A 17,915-nucleotide genomic window follows, 5' to 3' on the forward strand; every position below is an offset into this window, starting at 1 on the left:
GAAGGGACTAACATGCAATTTCAATTAAAATAGTGACCGACCTGCAATTTCGACAAATACAGTGTCTATTTGACGAGAAATTTTATTTTGATTAGACTCAACCAACAAAACCTGTATGAGACACCTCTGCCTATTTGACAAGTGAAAATATGGGTCCCACATGTCAGCTCCCTCCTTTTATCTCTCGAACACTTACGTGTTTCCGATTTCACCATCTCATTTCTATCTTTTTTACCCAATTTTACTTAAGAACTTCATCATCTCATTAATTTTGAGTTAAATGCATTTCGTTCCTCTCCTTCTCCAACGTAGGCGTGGGCATATATCGGGTAAAATCGATAATCCGAACCGTTAATTATTTATTGGATAATCGGTATTGAGTTATTGCGTTTCATGATTTGATAACGGGTAAACTTTTTTTATTGGGTTATTCGGGCTCGATTTAGCAATTATGTTATTGGGTAAACCGATAACCCAATAAAGCTTTACTAATTTACTAGTTTAGGCTTAAGTATATACTAGTAATACTAGGGTTTCATTTTCATATAGTAATTTTGCTTTCTCCGCCAGTCGCCAGTCGCCAGTCGCCAGACGCCAGTCCGCTGTCCGCCTCACTCACTCAGTTCCTCACCCTCAGTCCTCACCCTCAGAAGTCAGACCTCACCAGTTCTCTGCCAGTCCGCCACCGGCCACACGGCTCAAGCAGTCAAGCCCTCACCAGTTCTCCGCCTCACGACTCACGCGGTCACGCCCCACGACTGAGCCCGTCAAGACTCAGTTTTCTATATCTTTTTCCGGCAGAGCATTGCACTAAGGTCAGTGTTTCATATCCCATTTCTGAATTCGTCTTAGTTTGGTATCTTAGAAATCAATTTTTGCATATTTTCCTTTTTATGAAGCTCGAAAAATGGTTTCCCTAAAATGTTTGGTTTCTTGAATTTATACTACACTGATTGTTTGAATTTATCTTAGTTGATTGTTTATCACAGTCCTTACATCTCTTCATTTGAAGTACTATTTGAATTTTTTGCTTAGCCATCACTTATAGGAGTTAGATGGCTGAAAGCTATGGAATTACTGCGAAATCTTATTTTGGGACTTACAGCTCATGTTATTCTTTAACAAATAAATTAAATTTACATCTTTTTAAAATGATTCCAGATTTCAAAGCCATAAAAGCATATGTCGTAGTCTTCTTTAGTTACCATCTGACGCAGAATTAGTGACATGCACTATATGTGAAATGATGTTTCTTTATCTCTATTGAAACTAAGAGAAGCATGAAGCAGTTCAATACTTTGTAGTAATGAAAGCAAACCTTCTGTTATCATATTTTCTTTTTTATGTGTAGTTATATGTGTTCTATTTTAAGATTTTAAAATGAGGCATGTTGAACGTTGTTTGGAGCGCAATTTGGTGAAGCCTATAAGGATTGAGTAGTTGTTGTGTTGTTTACTTGAATTTGAACTATTAGTATTATGTTTGGACTTTGAACTTGTTAATCTTAAGGTTGCTACTACTTTGTATTGTTATTAATGTGTTTGAACTATTACTTTGGAGTTTGGACATTACTGTATGTACCATCTGTTTTTGGATTGTGAAAGTTGGGATCTTTTTATCTCCTATTTTTGTTAGATTGGAATTTTGAGCTGTTTGCACTTTGTATGTGGGCAATTGAGGTACTGGCCACTGGGTATATTTAGTTTGAGGCAAAAATTTAATATTTTTTGGTTTTTCCTTTAGAATTATGACTATATGATTATGGGTGTTGTCAATATGTGTTTAATTTTTCTATGTGCAACTTTGAATTGTTGTTCTATGTGCAGCTTTGTGACAGTCTTCACATGCTTGTAGTTCTGCCACAAGATCTTGATTCTTGATACTGAATAGAAGTTTAAATCTCATTTTGGAACCTTTAAAATTGTTACTCAGCTGTAGTTTAGCTTTTAGTTTTATACTGAAAATGGTATATTGAGAATTTCTTTTGTTGGATTGAAATCCACACCCGCTCCTTGGTCCTTACCTTAAAGTGTCATATATAGCAGCTTCCAGTAAACTTTGTACAAATATTACTTTGTACAAATATTAGCGTTCAACACTCTTAATTTTAGGTAATATTCAGCGTTCAGCACTGTTAGTTTTAGTTTTACCTTATCGGGTAAACCGATAATTGATAACCAATATTTTATCGGTTTGGTTATCAGGTTATGATATTTGTAAACTGATAACCGATAGGCAAAACAGATAATATTCAAAACCGAACCGAACTGACCGATGCCCACCCCTACTCCAACGCAGTCTCGCAGAATCCAACCATCAAATATTTTAATTAACACTTTCAACTCAAACAACGATTCAAATTTAGCATATGCCACCAAGAATCCAACAATTTTCAATTATTGCCAGGGGCGGCCCGACGTATTTTGTAGCCTAAAGCCAAACTTTTTGAGGGGCCTTAACTTTTTATTTTTTTTTAATATTTATTTCAAGTCTATTTTTTTTAACTTTTCTTAGATACAAAGTTATTAATGGTTTTCTTATAATCAGTAACTCCTAATAAGTATTTCACTTCATAATCCATTTAACCTTTCTTGTGGCATTGTTGTTCTTAGGTAAGATTTTATCAATTTTAATTTTGAAAACTCATTTCCGCTGAAGCAACGGTAACATGAGTTATTAACATTGTTCTATAAGAAATTTAGGTATTTGAAAAGAATTAATTCTTTTTTTTTTTATTAAGTGTATCAATTAAACTGTAATCTTCTAATTGTACTATTTTCCTTAATACTCTTAATTTAGAAAATAAATTTAAACCATCAATATCGAATTGATTATTATGCTTTAAGGAACATTCAAGATTAAGACAATATTTTTTCAAATTTCCAACATCTAGTGATTTTAATTTTTATTGCCAACTAGAAAGCCAAAAATATTTTCATATGCTTTGAATTGTTCAAATCTATTTTGAAGTGAAAAAATAGCATTATCTATTATGTATAAAAGTAATCAACTCTAAAGGACCCTTCGAAAGATTTTGAGATTTCTTTATCAACATTCACATCAAATTGTTACTTCCTGTATATCACACGTTTCTTACGAAATTGGGTTCGATATTCATTTCAAGTGCAATTTCCTTGGTAGAAATCATAGTAGTTGCAAATCCTTCTTCTCTATATTTGTTAAAGAAATAAATCAAACTTTTTCACTTTACAGAACCTTTTTTGAAACTTATACATAGTCTATTAGCTGTAACATAAAATGGAGCCTCCACAAATATGGGGCCTAAAGCGGTTGCTTTACTTGCTTTATGGAAGGGCCGCCCCTAATTATTGCAGAAAATAAAATACACGTAAAAATTCAAACCTAGAATCCCATATCATCACAAAAGAAAAGGTCTTTAAACCTAAAGATATTCAAAGTTGTATCCAAGCAACAATATTAAAATAAAATGATAAATGTGAAGTTGAGTTTACATCACTGCACACCAGTGAGATGTCAGATTAATAAGCTTCAACCAAACTATTGATCCGACAATTACAAATTAGGAACTAGAAAGCATAGATATCTCAAAAAATCAATGATTCTCCCGCAAAAATATTTTGCCCATCATTTTTCTATTTTAAAATACAGAGAGAAAAATTCAGTCATTCTTCTTTTTAGACTCTTGAATTTGGACAAGCATACACGAACAAACGACCCTAAAAATCCACATGTTCTCTTCCTTTTAGGAAAAGGAGTAGAAGATAGAGGAGAAAAGTTGATTGCTTTTTCATTTTGTCATCTCGTAAAGTTGGTAAAAATATGAGAGAGGGAATTGAGAAAGGGGATGGAAACATGTGGGACCCATATTTCCACTTGTCAAATAGGTAGAGGTGCCTCATACAAGTTTTGTTGGTTGAGTCTCACTCAAAATAAAATTTCTCCTTTTTGACGTGATGATACAACGCTACTCTCTGAACTCAGATGGCAAAAGGGCTGCACCTATTCGTCAACAATACTCTCTCTCTCTCTCGATATTTCACACACACACACACAAAACTACAAATATTTATTGTATTTTATTTGTTCTTATTAATCGTGATATTTGTCTGATGTTGTCCTTATTAAAACCCTAACACTGACACATTCGATTTTTGTTCTTTTAAACAGGATTATCGAGTGCATAAGCTTTCAAATGTGCTTCCAAGTTTAAGCAACACATTTTCCCTCCACAGATCTTTCATCTAACACTTGAAACTGTAATCTGACCTCTACCTCCTACATTCCATGATCAATTCAAGAATCAAACAAGCTAGCACAACTCCCTCAAAACTCAAAATTAACAACCTTGCACAATTCAGAACCTCAATTTTCCCATCCCAACCATACCATAGTCATCATCGTTCTCATAAACCCACCTCAAAATCCTCACTTGAAAGGCCTCATAAGCCTACAAAAAACCTACTTCGCAAGCCAATACCACTACTTGCTAACCTCAAACAAATCCAAGATCCTGATGAAGCTATTTCACTGTTCCATGATTACCAGCAAACCGGGTTCAAACATGACTACCCTACTTATGCTTGTCTTATTTATAAGCTCGCTAAGTCTCGAGACTTCGAAGCTGTTGAAACCCTTCTTGGGTATTTAAAAACATATTATATTCGATGTCAAGAGAAGGTTTTTGTCGGGTTGATTCAACATTACGGCAAAGCCCAGTTGGTTGATAAAGCTATTGAGCTTTTTCACAACATGGCGTCGTTTAATTGTACGCGTAGTGTACAGTCTTTTAATGCACTTTTAAATGTGCTTGTTGATAATGGACGTTCTGATGATGCAAATAAGATGTTAAGGAATTGTTCGAAAATGGGTATTTGGTTAAATGGTGTTTCGTTTAACATTATTATTAAGATGTGGCTGGAAAAGGATGACTGGGAACTGGCACGCCAAGTGTTTGATGAAATGATTGAAAGAGAAATTGAGCCGACTGTGGTAACTTACAATTGTCAAATTGGATTTTTGTGTAAGAAGGGGGATGTTGAAGGCGCTAAAAGTTTGTTTCAGGATATGGTTAGAAAGGGAAAGAAGCCAAATGCAGTTTCTTATGCTTTGTTGATGGAAGGTTTGAGTTCTTTGGGTAAGTATAAAGAAGCCAAGAAGTTAATGTTTGATATGGAATACCAAGGATGTAAGCTGAAAATAGTCAATTATGGTGTTTTGATGACTGATCTTTTAAAACGAGGCGACATTGGTGAGGCAAATAGTTTACTCGTGGAGATGAAAAAGAGGCACATTAAGCCCGACGTTGTGATCTATAATATGTTAATCAATTATTTCTGTAAGGAATGTAAAACTGCTGAAGCGTATAGGATATTAGTTGATATGCAAATTGCAGGTTGCAATCCTAATGCAACTACATATAGAATGGTGGTTGATGGGTTTTGTAAAACAGGAGAATTTGAGGAAGGTTTGAAGGTTTTGAATGCAATGTTGATTAGCGGGCATTTTCCGCGTGTAGAAACAGTAAGGTGTATGATTCTTGGCCTGCTTGATAAAGAGAAGGTTGAAGATGCTTGCTTTGTTTTGGAGGAAATGGAGAAAAGGAAGAAAAGGTTTGACTTTGAGTCATGGGAAGCCATTGTCAAGGATGCTTGCAGCAATAGTATTTTTGTATATAGGCTCGTTGATGAGCTTGTATTTTAGCTATTGGACTATGAAATAGATCGCGGCTAGATCTGTTTTGTGCTCGTCTTGATGCTATCTCAGATGTCCATTTGGAAAGTTCCATTGAGCAACCCTACTAATTTCACAATAATTCCCTTCCCTTGCTTGCTTGTAGTCAGTTCCAGTGTCAAGATTTTTTACTTGGTTTGTGGAGCTGGGCATGCTTGATTGGAGCATTTGGTGTCCGGCTAAACCTCAAAAGGAGTATGTAATTTCACCCCTGTTAAGATGGAGTAGTAGAAAAGAATACCATATACTTTTACCCCCTAAAGAAATACTGTAATAGTTCCTACTATTTCAAAGCGGGAGTAAGGGGCCTCTTTGTCGTCCTGCTTGCCACTCGAAGGTATTTAATAATTAACGCCTGACATATTAGGAGTTATTGTTACTGCTTTGTAAAATTTGTGTATCTACTTTGTTTTATTGCATATGTTGTTATTTTGTTCCCATCATTTAAGGAGTTTGTTTTTTCTTGCTTTCTGGTCTGTTAACTAGGCCTCTGTAACTTGTTTGTGTATATAATCAGCTCATCATCATTTAACAAAATTATTTTTTTTGTTTCATCTTGCTCATTTGGGTCCACCAATTTGTGAGACAAAAAAAGCGCCTCACACAATTAATGTCAGTTGTGTGAGGCACACAATAAAACTTCTCCATTATATGGTCTCAGAGCGATCTCCTTGACTCTCACGAGTTTTATTTTAGATCCTCTGACTGCCACACAGACTCACACTTAAAATGGCCCCTAATGTAATAAATGTTGACTCCACTAGCAGCAATTCTAATGTTATTGTTCAGTTTAATCATGTATCGCATCTGCCAATAAAGCTTGTCGGCGGCCATAACTTTGCGACATGGAATTTTTATGAAAGCAAGCTAGAGAATGTCTCCCCTTATTAGCACTAATTTCTTATCGCATTAAAATTAAAAGAAAAGAAAAAGGTGGAAAGAAGAAGAAGAAGAAGAAAAAACGTTGAAACAGGGACATATAATAATTAATGAGAAAAGAAGGGACTAACATGCAATTTCAATTAAAATAGTGACCGACCTGCAATTTCGACAAATACAGTGTCTATTTGACGAGAAATTTTATTTTGATTAGACTCAACCAACAAAACTTGTATGAGGCACCTCTGCCTATTTGACAAGTGGAAATATAGGTCCCACATGTCAGCTCCCTCCTTTTATCTCTCGGACACTTATGTGTTTCCGATTTCACCATCTCATTTCTATCTTTTTTACCCAATTTTACTTAAGAGTGGGTCCTACACTACCTTTTTTTTAACCTACTTATGCTCATGTTTCTCTCAGCAGTGATATTCAATCCGCTTTCTTCTTTCAACTTTTACTAAACTTCATCATCTCTTTAAATTTTGAGTTAAATGCATTTCATTCCTCTCCTTCTCCAACGCAAGCGTGGGCATATATGGTTAAAACCGATAACCCGAACCGTTAATTACTTATTGAGTTATCGGTATCGGATTATTGGGTTAACGGTTCAATAACGGGTAAGTTTTTTTTTATTAGGTTATCGATTCGGGCTCGGTTTAGCAATTTCGTTATTGGGTAAACTGATAACCCAATAAGGTTTTACTAATTTACTAGTTTACACTTAACTATATACTAGTAATAGTAGGGTTTCATTTTCATATACTAACAGTCCGTTGTCCGCCTTACTCACTCAGTTCCTCACCCTCAGTCCTCACCCTCAGAAGTCAGACCTCACCAGTTCTCTGCCAGTCCGCCACCGGCCACACGACTCAAGCAGTCAAGCCTTCACCAGTTCTCCGCCTCACGACTCACGCGGTCACGCCCCCACGACTGAGCCCGTCAAGACTCAGTTTTCTATATCTTTTTCCGGCAGAGCATTGCACTAAGGTCAGTGTTTCATATCCCATTTCTGAATTCGTCTTAGTTTGGTATCTTAGAAATCAATTTTTGCATATTTTCCTTTTTATGAAGCTAGAAAAATGGTTTCCCTAAAATGTTTGGTTTCTTGAATTTATACTACACTGATTGTTTGAATTTATCTTAGTTGATTGTTTATCACAGTCCTTACATCTCTTCATTTGAAGTACTATTTGAATTTCTTGCTTAGCCATCACTTATAGGAGTTAGATGGCTGAAAGCTATGGAATTACTGCGAAATCTTATTTTGGGACTTACAACTCATGTTATTCTTTAACAAATAAATTAAATTTACATCTTTTTAAAATGATTCCAGATTTCAAAGCCATAAAAGCATATGTCGTAGTCTTCTTTAGTTACCATCTGACGCAGAATTAGTGACATGCACTATATGTGAAATGATGTTTCTTTATCTCTATTGAAACTAAGAGAAGCATGAGACAGTTCAATACTTTGTAGTAATGAAAGCAAACCTTCTGTTATCATATTTTCTTTTTTATGTGTAGTTATATGTGTTCCATTTTAAGATTTAAAAATGAGGCATGTTGAGCGTTGTTTGGCGCGCAATTTGGTGAAGCCTATAAGGATTGAGTAGTTGTTGTGTTTTTTACATGAATTTGAACTATTAGTATTATGTTTGGACTTTGAACTTGTTAATCTTAAGGTTGCTACTACTTTGTATTGTTATTAATGTGTTTGAACTATTACTTTGGAGTTTGGACATTACTGTGTGTACCATATGTTTTTGGATTGTGAAAGTTGGGATCTTTTTATCTCCTATTTTTGTTAGATTGGAATTTTGAGCTGTTTGCACTTTGTATGTGGGCAATTGAGGTACTGGCCACTGGGTATGTTTAGTTTGAGGCAAAAATTTAATATTTTTTGGCTTTTCCTTTAGAATTATGACTATATGATTATGGGTGTTGTCAATATGTGTTTAATTTTTCTATGTGCAGCTTTGAATTGTTGTTCTATGTGCAGCTTTGTGACAGTCTTCAAATGCTTGTAGTTCTGCCACAAGATCTTGAATTCTTGATACTGAATAGAAGTTTAAATCTCATTTTGGAACCTTTAAAATTGTTACTCAGCTGTAGTTTAACTTTTAGTTTTATACTGAAACTGGTATATTGAGAATTTCTTTTGTTGGATTGAAATCCCCACCCGCTCCTTGGTCCTTACCTTGAAGTGTCATATATAGCAGCTTCCAGTAAACTTTGTACAAATATTACTTTGTACAAATACTAGCGTTCAGCACTCTTAATTTTAGGTAATATCCAGCGTTCAGCACTCTTAATTTTAGTTTTACCTTATCGGGTAAACCGATAACCGAACCGATAATGATCAATAACCGATTAACCGATAACCGATAACCAATATCTTATCGGTTTGGTTATCGGGTTATGATATTTGTAAACCGGTAACCGATAGGCAAAACCGATAATATTCAAAACTGAACCCAACCGACCGATGCCCACCCCTACTCCCACGCAGTCTCGCAGAATCCAACCATCAAATATTTTAATCAACACTTTCAACTCGAACAACGATTCAAATTTAGCATATGCCACCAAGAATCCAACAATTTTCAATTATTGCCAGGGGCGGCCCGATATACACTGAGATTGTCCCTATTTTAGCCAATATATAGGCTTACTTATGGTTTAAACAAGCTTACAATAGTTTAACCATTACTTGCTTCAAACTCCAATTCTATTGGAAGAAATGAAGGTGCATTTTGGCTATACTGGAATTTTAAGCAATTCTATTATTGTCTTGCTTAATGCTTACCCCAAAGCAGAAATAGTTATATACATGCTTTATTCTATATCTTTGGTGTGAAATCCAAAAGGCTAATTTTCTTGGTAAGTACTAGTTGGTAATCAGATAGAGAAAACTTAATGGTTTTACCTAGAAATTGTGTTTTTTTTTGGTGTGTGTGATTATTTATCATAAATTGGCTAGTTTTACGCTGACTGTCAGCCTGCCACAACCCTCCGGCTTCCTTTATCCAGGCTTGAGACCAGCAATGTAAGCAATTTGTGAGTGTTTGACTATGATGTTGTTCTATGCTGTGCAAGCTATCCAATTTTTAGAAATACAATGTGATACTTTTGTGTAGTATAAGAAGTGCTTACTCACTGATTTTGGCTTTACCTCTAACAGGAAGAGTGCCACTGAATTGAAGGTTGAGGCAAGATGTTAGAGGACAAAATAGATGGCAATGAGGTAGATCAATGGAGAGAAATTTCTGGGACATTACAACAGAAGAGTATGGAATGTTCTATTAAAAGCAAGAGTTCATTGCGAGCTCGTTATTCCTATGGAATTATATTCTTGATAACAAATCTTATAGCTTGGTTCGTACGTGATTATGGAGAAAGGGCTCTTCCTCTGCTTCGATGTAAGTCGAAATTCTTACTGTTCTACATTGTTGACATTGCAATCTTTCTGTCAAATATAGGTTCAAGTGCATTAGCTAGCAATAGGGCAGCCTAGTACACTAAGCTCCCGCTTTGCGCGGGGTCCGGGGAAGGGCCGGACCACAAGGGTCTAGTGGATGCAGCCTTACCCTGCATTTCTACAAGAGGCTGTTTCTACGATTCAAACCCCTGACCTCTTGGTCACATGGCAACAATTTTACCTGTTACACCAAGGCTCCCCTTCAAGTGCATTAGCTAGCAATGTTTGTGGCAAAACATTCTGCTTCCATAGCTACTACAGAATGTTGCATGCTACGAAAATAAAATAGCCTACTCGGTTAACAACCGACCGCTCTACCAATGTGCTACATAGGAACACTAGGAGATTCGATTATATAGAGTTCTATTCTAGTCTCAAACCATGACCAAATGTTGCCTCTGGAGGACGATCGAGGCATGGGCCATTTTATGACACAATCAATAACTCATTTCATTTTCAATTAGGCCTTATGCACATTTCCTTCTTGCATATGGCTTAAACTTTTGCTTTCTCTACAACTGTTTTCATTGCTTTCACAATATATGCCACTTGAAACTATATGATATACTTCTTATACTCATCTTTTTAACTGAAATACCATTTAACATCTTCTGGTAACTCTAACATGGACTCTGATTCCTGTTTCCCCCTTTTTATACAGATTCAAAAGCATGTGGAATTGGGGGAAGTGAATGTTCTCATACAATGGGGGTTCTTCGTGTGAGTTTAGGTTGCTTCGTATCCTTTTGCTTAAAAATGATAATGACTTCTCTCCTTTAATTAAAAACAAAATGCTATGCCCCTGTAGGCAGAATACGGCCTGATTGCTCGCATTGGTATATCTTCAATTTGATTTAAAACAATTTTTAGAAAGTCTTTTAATACTTATATATGATTTAATAGTAAAGAAGTTCCGGAATGGAGCATGTTTTTCTGTATAAATATGTGAATTTGAAACTTTTCCTTTTGTTCTTTAAGGGTACTTCTTAGTTTGACAGAATTCTTTTGTTCTTGCATCCTTGACATACATTGTTAGATTTTCTTTTTAGTAATGTTTCTTACAACATGTTTCACAAGCAAATTGTGTGAAGTTCGCAACGGATGGCACTCTGGATTGTGGATTTTGAAGTTTGTTATGCTGATAACTTTTATGATGATTCCATTTTTTATCCCCTCAGATTACATCCAGTTATATGGTGAGTCTCTTGAGGATAAATGCAATAAGAAAATCTCAAAGTGAATGCTTAAGCTTTCCGATCACAGCATTTCATTTAGCTTCATGCAAAATTTTCCATTATAAGTTAAACTTTCATCTTATTAATTTTTCTCTATAAATGTCCGTTTATATTTATCCACTCATTACATACCAAATGTAAACGGAAATTGCTCTTTTTCTTGCAGGTGAATTCACTCGAGTTGGTGCAGGGTAATATTCACATCCATCGTTTTTATTTCTCTTCTAACATAGATAGTCAATAACTAGATTATTGCCACCTATATCCAGCTTTTAATTATCAAAACATTACACATAGCTAGTTGCAGTCCGTGAAGCAAGTGTACGACTGAAATTTTCCTAAGTCGAAGCGTTTGGTTAATTGGTTTATCAATAAAAGAGCAACAAAAAATTTTCCTTCCTATCAGAGCTTGAACTAGATAGTTGAATGTGACAACTACTTCAAGTATAAAAACTAGTGGCTCAAAGTTTTCAAACTTCCTTATATGAAAATGACACTGATAATATTCTTATACTATTCTGTTTGGATCTGCAGTGACCATAGCAATTTAAACTTCAATACTGGTTTTTGGCATGTATTTGCAGGGTTTTTCTCGTCCTCCAGCTGATAAGCGTGATCGAGTTCATTACATGGTGGAATAACTATTGGATGCCTGACGGGAGAAAGAAACAAAGGTGTGGTTATCATTTTCAGCCTTATTTATTTCTCTAGAACAAGTGCACCTGTTATACTTTAATACGAAAAACATTAAAAAAAGGATCATTTGAAACTCTTGATGATTATACCCTTGGTAGTTGCTACAGTGTGTTTCTGAGATTCTGGTTTCTAAGACCATTTGACTCATCTACGGTCGTTTCTATCAATTTTTGCGAGAGGAACTATTAAATAGTATAAAAAGTATGTCTAATCACCTCGAGGCCTTACTCTTTAATATGGTGTACTTACATTATATCATTTTTTTTGTGATAGCAGCTGCTCTCTTGGCTTATTCATGTCGACAATATGTTACATCGCGTCCATTTGTGGAATTTTGGTGATGTATGTCGCGTCCAAAACATCATGCAGTCTGAACATATTCTTCATCTCCTGGACTGCAATTTTGCTGGTAGTAATGATGGTTGTATCCTTACACTCTAAGGTACGTTTTTATAACAAACTAGTTTGCATTGAAAATGACTTCATGTGTTATTAATACCTGTTTTTCCTTTTTTTACAGGTAAATAGAGGACTCTTATCTTCAGGGATTATGGCTTCGTATGTTGTCTTTCTCTGTTGGAGTGCTATTCGAAGGTCAGAAACCAGGGGCGGCCCGACGAATTTTGTGGCCTAAAGCCAAACTTTTTGAGGGGCCTTAATTTTTTTTTTATTATTATTATTATTTATTTCAAGTCTATTTTTTTTAGTTTTTCTTAGGTACAAAGTTATTAATGGTTTTCTTATAATCAGTAACTCCTAATAAGTATTTCTCAACTGATAATATAGCTAATCCATTTAACCTTTCTTGTGACATTGTTGTTCTTAGGTAAGATTTTATCAATTTTAATTTTGAAAACTCATTTCCGCTAAAGCAACGATAACATGAGTTATTAACATTGTTCTATAAGAAATTTAGGTATTTGAAAAGAATTAAATCTTTTTATTTGATTAAGTGTATCAATTAAACTGTAATCTTCTAATTGTACTATTTTCCTTAATACTCTTAATTTAGAAAATAAATTTAAACCATCAATATCGAATTGATTATTATGCTTTAAGGAACATTCAAGATTAAGATAATATTTTTTCAAATTTCCAACGTCTAGTGATTTTAATTTTTATTGCCAACTAGAAAGTCAAAAATATTTTCATATGCTTTGAATTGTTCAAATCTATTTTGAAGTGAAAAAATAGCATTATCTATTATGTATAAAAGTAATCAACTCTAAAGGACCCTTCGAAAGATTTTGAGATTTCTTTATCAACATTCACATCAAATTGTTACTTCCTATATATCACACGTTTCTTACGAAATTGGGTTCGATATTCATTTCAAGTGCAATTTCCTTGGTAGAAATCATAATAGTTGCAAATCCTTCTTCTCTGTATTTGATAAAGAAATAAATCAAACTTTTTCACTTCACAGAACCTTTTTTGAAACTTATACATAGTCTATTAGCTGTAACATAAAATGGGGCCTCCACAAATATGGGGCCTAAAGCGGTTGCTTTACTTGCTTTACGGAAGGGCCGCCCCTGATTATTGCAGAAAATAAAATACACGTAAAAATTCAAACCTAGATCCCATATCATCACAAAAGAAAAGGTCTTCAAACCTAAAGATATTCAAAGTTGTATCCAAGCAACAATATTAAAATAAAATGATAAATGTGAAGTTGAGTTTACATCACTGCACACCAGTGAGATGTCAGATTAATAAACTTCAACCAAACTATTGATCCAACAATTACAAATTAGGAACTAGAAAGCATAGATATCTCAAAAAATCAATGATTCTCCCGCAAAAATATTTGCCCATCATTTTTCTATTTTAAAATACAGAGAGAAAAATTTAGTCATTTTTCTATTTGTTACCTTTGAGTCAGAAGCAGATGCTCGGAATGCATTGAATTCCATTAACGGAAGGGTAATTCCTCAGCTTTGTTGGTAAATGTGTACACTTGTTTCTGTGTGTTTGTTGATGGTGTGTTTTGTGTATATTTTATGGAACATGCTTAATGATGGTGCCTATCATCAGTTGTGGATGTAGCCTTCAGCAATGAGTGCAAGCACACCCGCTACTTCCGATTGAAATTTTTAGTTTTTTCTTAAATATTGTTTTTTTTAATTAAATCTATCCATTGTTAGATAGGAAACACATAATTGTTATAGTGGTGTCCCACTTTAAAAACTAAGTGTTCCTCTATTATTTACAATTCTTAGTCTGTCTTTCGCTTAGAAAACTATTTATCAATCATAGATTAAAGAAGGCAGATGTCTATTTCCAGCACTTTACAGCAAAACTATAAGCGAAAGATTTTTCCAAGCATCTTAAACAATTTAGCGTGTTGTTTGACTTTGTGAACTTTTGCTATCATCGACCAGCACAAATTGTTGCATTTGTTGGTCTAAAGGACTTGGTCCTGCAAATGCTTTCAGTTGGAGACATGATAATCATTGTTCGAATGAAACTAATGATAAAGAGTGGAAAATGTAAGTTAGGGGCCATTAATAGGTTTATAACGAAACATGCGAAGAATATAACCATCTAAAGAAATCTAACTTTCACTTGGAAGGGCTCTAGATTCTAGAAAATCTATGGAGAAACGGTGTTTGGTCCAGGAACTGTATCTCATTATGTTCGACTATTGTTGCTGTTGTTTTTGGTGTTTATTTTATTTAATTGTTTTATGGATATATGATCTACCTTTGTTGAATTAGTTGTCTCATAAACTCTTTAGTGGAAATGAATAGTAGGAAGTCTCTTGTTGTTTCGAGTCTTCCTTCTGGTTTTGCAAGCAATATGGTAGAGCAAAATCTCTTGAAGTTCACTGGTCGTAGATGTTTCATTGCTTTAAGTAGTGGTAGTCGTTGAGCTATTGATAAGAAACTGGAAAGTTGTAGTAAAGACTAAAGAGGTTATAGAAGTTATCATTTTAAGGAAAATAAGGACTGCAAAATGATGAGTTATTATTTTGGAGATGAGAAATTTTCAGCATGTAACAAACAAAACAAGAAAAGGAAGAAAGAAAAGTATACTCATATTTTGCATAACTTGTCAGCTGAAGAACAAAATTATGAAATCAAACTCCAATCCTGCTGCTCGCCAAGATGACGAACGGTCTGTTTCCCCTCTATTAAGCCACTGCCACCAGTCACCCCCTGTGGTCTCTACCTTTCTTAACTTCTCATCTAATATTGGCACCTCATTGCCGCATCTATGCTTCTATTACCCCTCTGCAGCTGAACTTTCTTTTTGTGTGTGTTTTTAGTGCAAAATGACAGTTGGGAACATTAAGTTGTTCAAAAGGGTAATCCCTAAACTTTGTGTACACAGATCAAAAAGAATGTTATAATTTTTTATAAAACACGGGAAAGTACCCAGTAGATAGAAATAGAGATGAGTGAAAGCACAATTGCTGAGAGCAGTAGACATCCTATATCAATGATATGAATATGTTAGGAAAATATTGGTGTTGGTCTTGAAAATTATTTGTGCACATGTCTACTTTTGGCGTAGCTCTGTGGTTTGTTTGCATATCTACTTTTGATGTATTTTTAGACTTTGTCGGCTCTCTAGTTTTGTAGCACTTCAACTATAAATGAGCTAACAAACTTTGTTTTGTAATCTTTTTGCATCTTCTTGATGCTTTTAATGATATCCTGCTTACTTCATAAAAAAAAATGCATGAATTGTTTTCCGTTGACTGGAGATGTCAATAATGCACCAAGCTTTGGCTTGAAAGCTAATTTGAGATTGTGGTGGTTGGTTAATTGTTTGCAGCAATTATGCTTGATTTACTTATGTGTCTTGATTTTATGGATTATTTCAGAAATTTAAAGTAGATGGCTTTTTTGAGAGAGAAAGAGAGAGACTGTTTTGATTGTTTTTTGTTGCTCCAAATCTTGGCTTTGTGAGATTGTCGCGAAAAAAAAGAAAGTCAGTCAACTGTAAGGACCATGGAAAAGATTCTGATCTGCTAAAATTAAGAAATCCTCAACAATCAGGGGGAATTTAAGTAGCATTATGTCTTTGCAGAAAGCTCCTTTACTTCCCCAAGGGAATTTGTTTTCCAGCATTATAAAGTGTATTTAATTTTGTTTCATTTTTACCTCCTGGTGAAATATCGAATGTTGGCTGTCTGAAGAGTCTTGCTGCTTTCTGTTTTTCTGTTCTGTCATTGAAATGATCTACCGGTTGCAGATTGTTGATGGAAGACTGATTTTTGTGGAAGTTGCTGATAATACACAAGCTACAGAAAACAAAACATCCCGTAAATAACTTTCTCATAATTCAGCATATACATCATGGGAGAATTTTTGGCCATTGCTCAATCCTCCATAGTGCTGCCTCACTTTCGCGTCCAAGCTTGGAGTCAAAGGCAGCATTTCTTTGCTCATAGTCAGCCATTGAGGTCACTTCGTTCATCTCTACATCCATTGAATACCCCTTGCACGGTGTACCCAAACTTGTCCACTCGATCAAAGCCTTCCTACTGGGGAGTCAAAGCCAGTGTTGTCTCTGATTCTACAATGCCAACCACCTTCACTGTTGATTCAGCAGGGCCAGGAATTGATATTCTGCCAGAGACAGGTGGTGGTGGTGGAGATGATTCTGGGAGTGCAAATGGCGGTGGTGGTGGTGGGGGAGATAATGGTGGCAATAATAATAATAATAATGATGGTGGCAACGAGGGGGAGTCAGATGAAGGCAAGGATCATAGCAATAAAAAGAAAATGGCCCTTTCTATGTCCCAAAAATTGACATTGGGCTATGCTTTCTTGGTTGGAGCTGGTGGTTTTATGGGTTATCTGAAAAGTGGCAGCACGAAGTCCCTAATTGCAGGTGGAGTTTCTGCCTCCCTTTTGTACTCTGTTTATGCTATGCTTCCAACACAACCTGTTTTGGCATCATCAATGGGTTTCGTCCTCTCGGCTGCACTTCTGGGAGTAATGGGATCTCGGTTTCTGAAGTCAAAGAAGGTTTTTCCAGCTGGTGTTGTCTCCTTTGTGTCTCTTGTTATGACTGGTGGTTATCTGCATGGAATATTGCGCACTGCACATTAGATCCCTAAACTAAGCTACTGATCAACATGGACAATCATTAGTGTCTACTCTCTACTGTTGATTATAGTTTTCCTATCTGTTTGAATTTTGGATTTTGCAAAATTTCCTAAGCTGTCTGGCTCCTATAACTCTCTGCTGGACTCTAATGATGTATGAAGGCTTACTTTATTAGCCCTCTGTTTCTGTCGTCTATTCGTTCTGTTCTGGAGAAGTTTTCCTTTATTATTCCTGTTTTTATGTGATTTTCCGAAAATATCTCGACCAGATTCAATGGTTAAGGCTCATTGGTCTTGGAGGATCCAACAGTATCTCTAACAATAATCTGGATGTGTACAAGATGTGCACATTGTTGAGGAAATTAGGACACTGAAATCTGTGGACATATCTGCTCAACGTCCAGAAATCGGAGACCAAAAACAACTAGTAATTGTTATTTCACTTTATCAGTGAACAATTTAGGAAGTGCTTTTTTATCTCTGTGATTCGAACCGAATCAGAAAGGAGAATTTTTTGGCAATAATAGGGGAAAGATGAAACATTGTAATCGAGTTGAACACAAGAATGGGGTAAAAGTGATCACCCTAGCAACGGAGACTTATATGCATCAAATCAAACAATTTAACCTTAAGAATTAGTACAGAAAATACATATTGCTTGATCGTTGATTATATAATAAATGCATGCATAAAAGACTCCATTGGTTGGGTAGAATACTGAATGCGAATAAGTTATTTATGGTCTAAGGGGTGGGGCTGCAGAGGTCAATCTTAACATGCATGTGTCATAAACAATGTAATTTGATGTGCCCCTTGTTCCCATAACACTTGCTGCTTCAAAAGTTTGGTCT

The 17,915-nt window shown here is 35.3% G+C and overlaps 1 protein-coding gene across 7 annotated transcripts; it reads left to right on the top strand.

Moving 5' to 3' along the window:
* The first annotated feature begins 538 nt into the window (after positions 1-538).
* On the top strand, positions 539-17,290 carry LOC104247387 (protein FATTY ACID EXPORT 2, chloroplastic-like). Of its 7 annotated transcripts, XM_070163095.1 has the most exons (11): positions 544-815; positions 4,150-6,049; positions 7,389-7,581; positions 9,775-10,012; positions 10,733-10,809; positions 11,108-11,267; positions 11,473-11,497; positions 11,891-11,980; positions 12,279-12,444; positions 12,523-12,596; positions 16,206-16,762. In XM_070163095.1, the coding sequence occupies exons 4-11, from the start codon at positions 9,808-9,810 to the stop codon at positions 16,222-16,224; spliced, it is 816 nt and encodes a 271-aa protein (XP_070019196.1). In that variant the 5' UTR covers positions 544-815; positions 4,150-6,049; positions 7,389-7,581; positions 9,775-9,807; the 3' UTR covers positions 16,225-16,762. The 7 variants fall into 7 exon arrangements, 5 of the variants coding, with proteins under 5 accessions (XP_070019198.1, XP_070019196.1, XP_070019199.1 ...); XM_070163097.1 differs by lacking the exon at positions 7,389-7,581 and having other exon boundaries at positions 543-815; XM_070163098.1 differs by lacking the exon at positions 12,523-12,596 and having other exon boundaries at positions 545-815; positions 16,206-16,470.
* Positions 17,291-17,915: the final 625 nt, after the last annotated feature.

This window comes from Nicotiana sylvestris, chromosome 11 (assembly GCF_000393655.2).
Source record: "Nicotiana sylvestris chromosome 11, ASM39365v2, whole genome shotgun sequence".
In the NCBI taxonomy this organism is placed as follows: domain Eukaryota; kingdom Viridiplantae; phylum Streptophyta; class Magnoliopsida; order Solanales; family Solanaceae; genus Nicotiana; species Nicotiana sylvestris.

Bases quoted from the DNA above. Each gene is read 5' to 3' on its own strand.
- LOC104247387 (XM_070163097.1), top strand. From the start codon at position 9,808: ATGTTAGAGGACAAAATAGATGGCAATGAGGTAGATCAATGGAGAGAA. The intron at 10,013-10,732 runs GTAAGTCGAAAT...CTTTTTATACAG, and splicing joins GGCTCTTCCTCTGCTTCGAT to ATTCAAAAGCATGTGGAATT. The intron at 11,498-11,890 runs GTAATATTCACA...ATGTATTTGCAG, and splicing joins TTCACTCGAGTTGGTGCAGG to GGTTTTTCTCGTCCTCCAGC.